At 40.1% G+C, this 12,684-nt stretch overlaps 1 protein-coding gene across 2 annotated transcripts in view; it reads left to right on the forward strand.

Annotated features, from left to right (window-relative positions):
- EPM2A (EPM2A glucan phosphatase, laforin) overlaps positions 1-12,044 on the forward strand; it is a 31,919-nt gene extending 19,875 nt beyond the window's left edge. For both annotated transcript variants that reach the window (XM_081905227.1, XM_081905228.1), the window contains exons 3-4: positions 7,382-7,623; positions 10,658-12,044. In XM_081905227.1, the coding sequence (XP_081761353.1) occupies positions 7,382-7,623; positions 10,658-10,932 (517 nt within the window). In that variant the 3' untranslated portion in view covers positions 10,933-12,044. The remainder of the gene's footprint in view (positions 1-7,381; positions 7,624-10,657) is intronic.
- Positions 12,045-12,684: the final 640 nt, after the last annotated feature.

Below are 12,684 nucleotides of genomic sequence, written 5' to 3' on the forward strand. Positions count from 1 at the left end.
ATAATGGAAAAAGAGGGAAATGAGCATAGAAAATGTATTGTAGTCTATTTCATTTCTGCCATATAAAAGCCCTGGAGTAGAATTGTCTTAAAACGTACAGCTTCGGTAGCAAATAAGAAAGAAATTATAAATAAAAAATTCTGCTCCTCCTAATTATACAATTTAGATGAAAAATGAGCTTCCCAAGTTGTTTCAGCAAAGTGAGCTCTCCAGGGCACGAGCCTGGGGGGTTGTATGGCTGTCCTGGGCTGCTCAGATGACAGCACTCTCCCCTCGGCCCTGCTGGTGTGGTCCAAAGGAAAGCAGAGCAATACAATTGGCACCAGCTTGGCTGGAGGAGTTGCCAGAAGAAGGCATGCAAGACCCCATCCAACTGTCTTAGGGACTCCATTCTGGATTTGTATAGGGTTTACTCCTTAGCATTTTCTTCTCCCGAAGATATCCCACAAGGCAGTGGGTAATTCCAAAGAGTAACAGAAAAAACAAAATAGGTATCTTAGTCTTAGCTGTCTTTATAGCTAATGAGCCACTACAGTTGCGTACAAAACGCTTGTGATGTAGTGGCACAGAAATATGAAGCTAAATGGCACCATACACAAAGGTAAAAGCTAGATTTTCTTTTCAATAAAAAGCTTGTATACAAATAAATAAAGAACAGGTGATAAGCAAATTGAGACTTTCCATTTTGAATAACATGCTGATTAGTGAATAGTGAATCATGTGCCTTCCAGCCACCAGAATGGTTGCATCTCTTGTTGAAATCCATAAGTTTGCTGGGATCTAAGGCCTGGCCTTACCATTTCTTTATCTTGGTTTACTCCTCTTCTCTATGATTAGTCACTATCTTTTCCTATCCCATACCATATAAAATGAAGTACAGTGGCATAGCGTGGGTTGTCAGCACCCGGGGCAAGGCAAGTAATTTGAGCCCTCTAACCCGTGGATTTGCGCCCCCTAACCCATGGATTTGCGCCCCCTAACCCTAACCCCAACCCCCAGATGTTGCGCCTGGTGCAGCCAGCCCCCCTGCACCCCCCAAGCTACGTCACTGATGAAGTATGCTCACTTTGACCTTGCCTTTTCCTGCTTGCTCCCAAATCCTGCAAGTTTCTCTTTGCTCCTTGCCCCATTGCTGCCTACTTCTCCCTCTGACCTGCCTGGACTGCCCTTTGGAATTTGGACCTGATTTTATCTCACCTCTTTCAATTTCACCTTTGAACAAATGTGCCAGACCGCTCTTCTTTCCCTTCAGAGAGCTCAACATCAAGGGGCAGAGCACTATGTACCAGTGAGCAGCAGAAGCTTGGAAAGGAAAATGAGAATCTAAAAAAGAGTGCATGGATCAGGAATCCAAAATTAGTCACTGCTCCCTGATGCGCCCATTGTGCATTAATAAGCTATGTTCAAATGTAACATAGCCAAATCCTATGCAGGGTTAGTGTGCCCATTCAAATCAATGGACTCAGGCATACCTGATGCTGCATATGATCAGACTGGTAAAGTTCACCCTTTGGACATGTGCCAGACCCTCTGGAAGAACATCTGCCATGCAGAGTGTGAAGCGGTTTTCAAAGAGATTGAGTCAGCCCATGACTGGTCAAGTAGAGTGAACTGTTTCTCTTGACAACTTAGCAGAGTTTAAGTAGGACTTCATTGCTGTGCTTTTGAAAAGAATGCATTGGCTTTCATCTAATCAAAATCAGCAGTATAAACAACTTTAATGGCTGGTGAGTGACTTTATTACCAATTCCTTCTGCAAAGTAGCTTAATTCTGGCAAGCGTTTAGCTTTTAACCATAGGTGATGGCCACATAGTGCCTCATTATAGATGCAAGCAAGTTAAATGCATCACTTAAAGTCTGCTTACATGGGGCTGCTTTTTACAAGACTTCTGGTCAGGGATGGGTTGCTCATGAGACTAGAAGCAAGTTTTATGAGGCTGCTGATTTTTTAGTGCTTCAGAGTGGCGGTGTGCAGTGCAGAATAGTGTCAAAACAGCAAAGATCTTTTATAGCTCTAGGCTCACAACATCTCTGTGGGTGAGAAGATGATTCACGTGTGTATTGATTAAATGAAAAGAATGTGTGGCTTCAGCTATATCTAGAGTGAATTGTCAAATTTAATTAAGAATCTACAAAGGTGGGAAGGGAGTCATCCAAGCATTTGGTGCTTTGGCATCTTTAAACTAATTAAAATCTTCTGACAGAAGAAACACCCTGTAAAAGTGACTTCCCAGGATCCCATGTTTCCTCTGCTCTTTTTGGCTCAATCTTCAAATTGCCACAGACTTCCAAAACCTGGCCTATTCCTTAGTCTTGAGGGGAAGAGATATCCTCCTCCATACTGGTTTTTCATCAACCTCCCCTCACAAGATACACAAAAACCCAAGATTAGAGAAAAATCTAGAAAAAATGAGTCTAGATTCCTGCTGAAGAATTTGCTGTCAAGTCCTTACATGAGAATGCCAGGTAGGAAATCCTTGTAAGATAGTTGTTGTTTTTTTGTATATAATTTTATTAAGTTTTCTGTTATACAATTTAAAATACTCATGTTACATTCTTAAGATATCAGTGATTTCCCTTCTCTCTCCATGGTTCATTTTACATATTATAAATCCCTGCATATTTTACAAAAACTATACCATTCAGTATTCCATTGTTACATCCATCAAAATTCGTTTACACTGTTGAATTTATCAATACTGCTAGAGTTTTCAGCTGTACACAATTATTTCCCATGTATTCAGTAAATGTTTTCCAATCTTCTTTAAATGTATGTTCTTCTTGTTCTCTTATTCTATATGTTAAGTCTGCAAGTTGTGCATATAGTGGTACCTCGGGTTACAGACGCTTCAGATTACAGACACTTCAGGTTACAGACTCCACTAACCTGGAAGTAGTACCTCAGGTTAAGAACTTTGCTTCAGGATGAGAACAGAAAACGCACAGCGGCAGCGGGAGGCCCCATTAGCTAAAGTGGTACCTCAGGTTATGAACAGTTTCAGGTTAAGAACGGACCACCAGAACGAATTAAGTTCTTAACCCGAGGTACCACTGTATTCTGTCAACTTAAGTTGGTTGCCATTCTTCTTTTGTTGGGACCTCGCTCGTTTTCAATTTTGGGGCTAACAAAACACGGCCCACAGTAATAGCATACATAAATAACCTTTTTTTGACACCTGGGAATTTCAGTCTGAATTATCCCCAACAGAAAGGATTCTGGTTTTGTGGGGGAAGTACTTTCAAGTACTTTTTTCCAATTCATTATGGATGATTTCCCAATACTCTTTTACCCTTTTACAAGTCCACCACATATGAAAGAATGTTTCCTCCACCTCTTTGCGTCACCTTGTAAAATAGTCTTCATGGGCATTCAGGATCAAATGGCTACTTACCTTTCTATCTCCTAGGGGTATCACTGGCTTTGGGGCAGGCTTCTTTGACCATTTTCAATCAATATAAGAGGAGGCATGAGTCACATGGGTAGATAATATTCTCAGCTGCACTTCAGGTCCAGACAGTTTCACCATCTTTTACCCTCTGTTAGCCTGACTTGCTCTGATATGCATGATTCGTTTTTGTAGGCCTCTTGTCCTGTTCACATTTGACAGAACTGACTTCTGTATTATACAGAGGTGGAAAAGAACACCAACTATTTGTGCTTCTTTGCCCCGCACACTTTCTCACGTCCCCTATTATATGGAAAGTGGGACTTGAAGATCTCATTCACTGTGAGAGCTCTAAGCTCCAGTAGTTATTTGGGGCTTGTGAATCTTATCAGAGGATAAATCCCTAAGTCCCACTGCTCATGTTATACCGCAAGGAGGGAAATTAGAAGTGTGAGTCATTCACAGTTTGTTTTTCTTTTCCTCGTCTCTATAATGGATATACTGCTCCTTAGTGTTCTGATTCTAACTCAAGGATAAGCTTTGCATTGCCCTGTTACTTTGTGGACTATAGAAAATGATAGTTGCTACTCAAACAGCTTCTCAAGAACACATAAGAGAAAGCCAAGTTGTCGGGAGCCATTGTGACACTGTAGACTTGAGATGACCAAATGGACTATAGATAGGATCTGAGCTTAATTTTAAATGTCTGGTGCATGAAACTTGTTCCCACATCAGTTTTTGGATTTCACATGAGGCTCAGGGACCAGGAACAGATGCCATGAGGGTGAAAATGCCTTTATTTCTTCTGCTTGATTTGGGATCTACACTTCTAGAAACAAGAAAATAATGAACAAGGATTATACATTATATGAATGTTGGTTTTCCATGGCCCTCTGGTTTAAATAGACAATTAATCCTCCATCAACAGGTGTGGTCAAATACACTCCAACAGCACTGAAAAAAATAAAACTTTGTGTCCAGGTAGGTCTCAGCCATGTTGAGGTGAAAATTGCCATGAGGCACACATACACCAATATTTTTACTATTATGGCATTTGAGGTCAACTCTACCGCATTCCTCAAAAGTACTGAGGGGAAAAATGAACACATGGTACCCCACAGGTTTATAAAATGCCTTTACAAACCTGAATTGTTTAAACATTTTTTTCCCAAAATTAGAACGTTCCTTGTGAACCTCCCCACCCATTAATTTGCACAAAACCTACTAATTCAGCTTTTGGTGGGGGAGGTCACTGAGACCCCAGTCAAATCTACAAATGTTTGTAAGTAGCCTGCACCCTCACTTCACCAGGTTGCCAGACTTAATGCCAACTTTCAATCAAAGAAGTTTTTGTGATTAAAAAACCCTGAGGTCAGTTAGACCCCCCCCACACACATACCATTTGTGTAGCGTTTTGTACATTATAGAGATCATACTGCAGTGGTTAGAGTGTTGGACTAGGATCTGGGAGATCAGGGATCAAATCCCCACTCAGCCATGAAGCTCTCTAGATGACCATGGGGCAGTCATTGTCTCTCAGCCTAACCTACTTCACAGGGTTGCTGAGACAATAAGAAGAAGAAGAGTTTGGATTTGATACCCCGCCTTTCACTCCCCTTCAGGAGTCTCAAAGCGGCTAACAATCTCCTTTCCCTTCCTCCCCCACAACAAACACTCTGTAAGGTGAGTGAGGCTGAGAGACTTCACAGAAGTGTGACTAGTCCAAGGTCACCCAGCAGCTGCATGTGGAGGAGCGGGGAAGCGAACCCGGTTCACCAGGTTAGGAGTCTACTGCTCTTAACCACTACACCACACTGGGAGGGGGAGCCAGAACAGCCTGATTTTGGAGGAATCTAGCCAGAACAGATATTTCTTCTTGGTACACAAATGTAGGGAATCGGCCCTTTAAAAATGACCATATAAACTAAGAACCATGAGACAAACTGGTAAGGTCAATTTTCTTTCTATCTGATAAGATTTTATTGTTTACGTTAATAATGCACAACATAACCAATTTCACCCTACCCCCGTCTATAAATGGCTGTGGATAATACAGTAAAACAGGGAGATGTGCACAGTTTTACAAACTAAAGTTAACTGAAAATGAAGCTCATCTCCTTGGAATATAAGGGTTAACCATATCAATGGTGTTTTTATTTATATATATTTGTTATAATTTCTATTGTATCAAAAGTCTGGAATGTATTACTGAAATCTATGGTCCCTCTTTGTCTCTGCTTCAATATTTTCCATCTGTTTGATGTGATGGTTTTCTTCTATGCTTGATTTTACATTTCAATATAAAATAAACAAACAAATAGGGGGAGAATTGTTTATGCCACTTTGAGCTCTTTGGGAGGAAAAGTGTGATGCAATGTAAAAATAAGTAAATAATTTAGTGAGGTATTGTTGACCCCAATGATTTATATGTAAAAGGAAGGTCTTACTGAAGGCCTTCCACCTATGTGATTGATTTATTACTTGAGCTACAGTTGTCCTGATACTGGGTTGGTACAATCAGTATTTCAACTGAGCACAGTCTGTTTTGCTATTAATAGAGGCTTTACCTTATAGAGGGAGGATATTCAGTATTTAATACGTTTGTTACTACTATGCAGAAGCAGAGCCCACACATTCTAGAGAGATAAATTTAATGGAGGAATTAAACTTCTCTCATTAAAGCACAGTCAAATGAACCAACTCTTTAAGGCAGATTTTGTAAAAACAGAATGGTAAAAATTGCTATTATAACTTATGCTGGCAGTCCTCATGACAGCTTCCTTGTTTAACAAGTATGTCATATTGTAGTGCTCACATCAATTATCCATATAAAAGGCTTTTCTGCTACAAATGTAGAAAGACTTTCTTTGAGAGTTTGTAAAGCTGTTAGCTCTTGATGTCAAGAACACTGTTTTCCTTCTGAATGAATGGCTGCTAGAATACTGTTAGTGTTAATGGAGCACAAATGATAATCAATGGGACACTGTATCCTGTTTTATAATATCCAAACTAATTCTATTGCAGACTCACAAGCCAATCCTAATTGTAAAAAGCTGGGGTCAATTCCACTGTCATAAGGCATGCTGGTGTAAGTTACCCTATTCCAAACTCTGTGCAGGCAGAATGTGACTTACCACACCGGTGAGATGTCTGTGGAGAGCAACGGCTTCCTTTTCCCCACCAGCACTGTCTCGATTTGTGTGTCGACCTGCCTGAATGTGTGTATGAGTCTGCCAGCCTGAGTGAATGTCTGTATGAGCATGTAATGAGCATGTAGTGTGGAAGTGTCAGGCGGCAGAGAAACAACTCCCACAGCAGGTTGCCGAGAATGGATAAGACAAGGAAAAGTTCTTACCACCTGCTTTTTTATTCAATATTTACAGAGAGAGGCTTGGGATGCAGCCTCTTAGAATAATGGTGTTGTCACGAGTGACTCTCTGCCCCCTTTTTCTTCCACTTCCTTATTCGTCATCATCTCCCCTACAGGTGGCACTGAGACCCTTTTGCTGCTGAGCCCTTTGCTCTTCTACTTTCAAGGCTTGCCAGGTTCTGGGAGAGGGGTGGGGTCTGGAATGCTTTCTGAAGACACTGTGTCTGTCAGCTGTTGCCCTCCTGGTGCTTCCTCCTCCTCCTCCTCTTCCTCCTCCTCCTCTCCCATTATTTCCCAGCTTTTCTGCTCATCTGCCTCTGAGCTGTGACCTCCCTCAAACCCCTGTTGTAATTCTGAACTGTCTTCTTCTCTGGGAGGGTCAGGCTGAGGAGGCAGTCTCCGCCATTCCTTCTCTGCCCAGCAAGTGACTGTGTGGGCCATGTACACTTCAGCTATTCATACTTTGGCTGGCTGTCAGTGCAGATCTTGAGCCAAAAGTGGTTAGCTACCCCAGCTGGACAGGCGGCATAGGTGTCCTGCTATTGCAGCCATAAACCCATCATGTCCTTTCTATGTATTTTTATCATGTTACCCGTTTATAGAAAGTCTTTTTTTTTTTTACAGAATTTTGCCAAATATATGGTTAGGAAGTTGCCCTCGTCAAGTGGAGCATGTGACCGTAAAGCTAAAACGAGAGTTGGGCATTACAGCTGTAATGAATTTCCAGACTGAATGGGACGTTGTTCAGAATTCCTGGGGATGTAATCGCTATCCTGAACCTATGAGTCCAGAAGTTCTCATGAAGCTGTATAAAGAAGAAGGCCTTGCTTATGTCTGGATGCCAACACCAGACATGAGTACTGAAGGTAATATTCACATTCTGCCATGAGTTAGAATAACTTGAAGAAGAAGAAAAACATTCGGGAAAAGATATGCATTGTGTGAAAGGTTAGCATCAACTTTCACATGACTTCACAAATTACTTGCTGTTATCTTCCAGGCAATTTGCTGCCATGGCACACCATATGCCCAGAGATAGAGATCAGAGTGTTCTATGGATTTAGCAAGCAGCTCTCATATATAAAAACTTGTTTAAATTGTGCTTGCTCTTAACTGCATTGAGCAATCTTGAAATATGCTGAATACGCTTGATGTTCAACAGTACCTGAAAGAAAGCTCTATCCTTATTACTGAGATTAATAATATGATGATGATGATAATGAAGATAAGCAATCATGTATACTCAATAAATTAAAAGTTGCTTTTATCAGTAGTACTCAAAATATACAGGGATTTATTTCATAATCTGAAGTTTTCCCACATATATAAACAAGTACACCATCACGATTGATCTCAAAGGTAGCACATACTTTCCCCCATCTAGGGATGTGGAAGGGGAAAGTATTCATTTCACATTTAATGCAAATCTATCTAATATGAAGCAAAACAGAACCACCCTTCAAAATTTATACTTCTCTGAATTTTGCAATAAAGTTTTCCAGCCAAGTAATGTGTACAAGAATGTATATATTAGAGTAATATATCAGTGGAAAATAATATTCCAAAAATGCATTATATTAGGGGAAATTGCTTTGCAAAAATGCATGCAAAAAATGTGTATATTAGGAGAAAGTCACACTACAATGCTGGTGAGTTTTCAGGATGATTTCTTTTTTTAAAAAAGGTTTGCAAGTTGATGCGGGAATGTGGAAACCTGAACTTAAAATTAGAAAAATAAGTACCAGAAAAACTGAAACGGAAATATTCACCCATCCCTCCTCACATCAAATATTACCCTTTGCCCCAGGAACTAGATGTGCCAAAAAAGTCAAAGAATCACATTTGATACTGGTCACTCAGAGTGACTTTAATACATCGGAAGTATTCTGCTCCCCACAAAGGTTCATGTCACAAAAATCTTTTGCTTCCGATGCAACACCCTAGATCGCTACCCCTCATGAATTTCAAATTACTTTGTGATGAAGACAATTACACTTTTGTTTTTAATGTTCCAGGAATAGCTTCTAGGCAAAATCAATATACTTCCATAATGGTCTTCATGTTTGTGTTGTTCCAAGTCACAGTGCTTGAACATTTTTCAATTTATTTACTACCTATTACAATATTTGTGCCCTGCCTTTTTGAACCAAAAGGACTTGCAAAGGGCCTAGCGACGAAAGATGAAAAAATACACAATGAAATCAGTAACTACAACTACAACTTAATAGCAAGAATTAATAAAATTAAATTAGCCAGCAGTAAGCAAAAGAACAAGAGCCAACAAAAGAAAGAAACCTTGCAGGAGGATCACTTCAAATTCAGTGTGCCCCAAACTTGCCCTGAAAAAGGCCAGCTCTTACCTGGAGATTAAAACTGCATGAAAACCATCTAAAGCCCCCCCAAAAAAGAATCATGGGAACTGTAGAGCACCTCCCCCCAAAAAAAGAATCATGGGAACTGTAGAGCACCTCTCAGATCTACAGTTTCCAACACCCTTAACAAAATACCATGTTGGAGATCATAGTTGGGATGTAAGGCAATTTTTAATATTTATTGTTACCCTGAGTGCTTGGGATAGTTGAAGTGCACAGGGTAGTAGTCACTCTTGTAAGAGAAGCAAGAAGGCAAAAGCGAATGAAGAGTCATCAACTCTAATCCCACCCACCCACTCTTATCCCTCCACTTCAGGTAAAAGCCACCTAGAGTGGGTGGTGGCCTTTATGAAATGACTTCAAAGTCTGGTTATTGTCTTTTTTTCTCTTTTTTTTTAGTATGTGCAGTTTTCATATGTTCTTGAGTTACAGTCACAACAAAAAGTAGTCCATTATTACCTCTTGTGAACACATTATTTTCCCAATTCAAAAGGAACAGTTTGGTCTTCTCCACATTACAACCAACCTCCAGGCAGTTGCCAAAGGGCAGTGTCAAGTTACGCTGGCCATTTCAAGGAGTGGGTGCTATAAAGGTTTTTTGCCCTCTTCCTTACTTTACATTTTTCTTCCCATTTTCTCGTTGGCAGAGGGAATTAGATTTCTCCATCCTTATTAGTTGGGCTGAATCTTTTATTAAAGGATCACCCTGGAAAACAGGACAAAGGGAATGAGAAAAGCTCTCTACTTATAGCCTTCTTAGAAGACCGTTGCATTATATGTTAAGTGGAAGTATGGAAAACAAGGAAGTATTTGATTATGGAGCAGCATTGGCAAAATATGGGGGCAAAATACAGAAGGGCAGTTGCTGGATGCTTGTTCCTGCACACAGTGACCTATCATATCCCACAGCAGTACAGCTGCATACCAAAACCTGTTTGTGTAGGCAAAACATTGCCTCTGCATTGGGGTGAACACACTCATATATAATCAGTTTTTGAGGTCTCTGTTTCTCTTTCTTTACCTGTGTCTTTTGTCCGACTTAGACTTTACTTTTAGCCCTTCATGCCCTGTGTTTTCTTATACATAGAATTGTACTCAGGAAGGCTATACTGTACCTCAGAATAAGGTTGGCTACAACTCATGGTTAGCAAAGACAAAGCTTACCCACAAACTCAGGTTTAGACGACAAACTCAACTAAACCTTTAAGGGTCACTAGTGTCAGTAGCATTAAGCAACTTATGTGAACTGTGGTCAGAGTCCTAGATAGGGATCAGACTGAGGACACACAGGCTGAAGAACTCCTGATCAATTGCTGTTTCTGCTAGTCTCTGACCTCTCACTGTAAAGCAGTTATTTTATTACAGTTCACAAAGGTAAAAGAGCAATCATGTTTCACCAGCGAAAATCCTCACAAGCTAAATATGACCATACCTAGAACTAAGGCACAACACAAACCGCTACCAGTGTTTCTAACTTGTGAGTGTGTGGTTGTCATGCATTTGACAGTTGTCCTGTTTCTAATTCTAGGTAGAGTCCAAATGTTGCCTCAGGCTGTCTGTCTTCTCCACGGGCTACTGGAGAACGGGCACAATGTCTATGTTCATTGCAATGCAGGCGTTGGCAGGTCCACAGCTGCAGTCTGCGGCTGGTTAAAATATGTGCTAGGATGGAACTTGAGGAAAGTGCAGTATTTTGTGGCCTCCAGGAGAGCAGCTGTCTACATCGATGAAGAAGCTCTGGTGCGTGCCGAGGAGGATTTCTTTCAGAAATTTGGACCTCTTCGCTCCTCATGCAAGCCTTAGTAAGAAAAAGAGAACGTCGCTAGAAGTGTTGCCAAACCCAAGCATTTGAGGAATTGTGAAACTGGCTCCAAAAACAGGATCACTGCCTGAGGAAACGGTGGGATGATGGTGATAACGGTGAAGAAGTCTTCTGAGTCTTATCTTTCATATGTTGCTTTTTCTTTCTCTCTGAAACAATTAAGCAAAATGGCTTTGATTCAGCTGAATGTGTGTGCAGCAGTCAGGGCTATGATTGTGCAGCTTTGTTGGAAAAGGTGTAATCACATTGATTAGCTGCTTGGCACATTGATTAGCTGTTTGGGGAGGGGAAGCCGCTGGAATTAAATCCATCTTTCCTCCTTTCCTCCACAAACACCACTGTAGATTCTGTAACAGGACTCCACATACAGAGCCCTGGCAGCTGGACCAATAGAGGAGCTGCAAGTTTAGAACTTGATTGCGCATTTAGTTACATCATCCAGCTAAAGATAAGCATGTATGTCTCCTAGCTGGATCAGGGCAAAATTCCTCTAAACTTCCTAGCCAATTGGATACCCATACATAAGATTCTTATACAATATTAGGCATGGGTGAATGATGCAAAGAATTAAAAGAGAAACACTTGGGATAGAAAGAAGTCAGAATGGATCGGAACACAAGCTGTTACAAACTAAAAAATCATTTCCCCCACACCTGGGCAATTTGGATTATTTGGTCATATCAAAGGGAGCCTTTAGCACAGTCTTTGGCAAATAGAAGTTGTAGTGAAATAAAATTTTAAAGAAAAATAAAAAGCGGGGGTATTACTCTTGTCTGCATTGGCATATTTGTTTCTAATGTATGGGCAAACCTTTATCCTATGATGTGTATAATGTTTTTTAGATTTTAACTGATTTTTAACAGCAATATATTTATATGATCTGAAGAAAAACCAGAGGATAGAGAAGCCAGGAATATTGTTGGAAATGATTTCTTAAGGTCCTCAGGAATGTCTCCTTTATATCTTTATTTGCTCATTTGCATTTATGTTTGGATCATTATCTTGTATTTTTGTGTATTAAGCATGTATAATGTGGTTTATCAATAATTAAGTAAAAAGTAAAATAAATAAAAAATAAACTTTTAAAGCTTAAGTTCTAATCCACTTAGTATATTTCAAATCCTGCATATGCAGGATCCCACCCCTCACGCTCACTATTCTCTTATAGGACTAGTCTGCATGGCAAAACAGTTTTCTGATGATGACATTTGCTGGTTTGGAACAACAGTGGCTATGGCTCTTCGTGTGTGAGGTCAGTAATGGGTGTGGAGAGCTTAATCAGAGAAAGGAAAGGGATGAGATTGAAAGAAAGAAAAATACAAGGAAATTATAGGGAAAGACAGAAAAGTAAAAGAGAAAAGAAAGTGGATCACTGCAGGCTCCTAAAATTGACAGTTGCATCTGGCAGTATTGAGCCACACTTACACCTCCACCAAAAGCCATATAAAATGATATGTGGCACAGTGGCAAGCTTATCTATAGCACCCTACTTTGCTTTTCTTTGTTTCTAAACATATCTTCCAGTGCACCCTATGCATCCAATAAAAATGTAAGTTATGTAACTTTTGTATATATTTATTTTTGTTTTAGACAGCTTGGGAAACCTAACACCTAATTCTCTTGACTCAAGTTCCATCTGAATCTAATGCCAACGTTGTTTTCACTAGGAGTTGGTGAATTTCCTATGTTCCATTGTGAAGTTATTTAATAATAATAATAATAATAATAATAAT

The sequence above is a fragment of the Podarcis melisellensis genome (genome assembly GCF_964234715.1).
Source record: "Podarcis melisellensis genome assembly, chromosome: 3".
NCBI lineage: Eukaryota > Metazoa > Chordata > Lepidosauria > Squamata > Lacertidae > Podarcis > Podarcis melisellensis.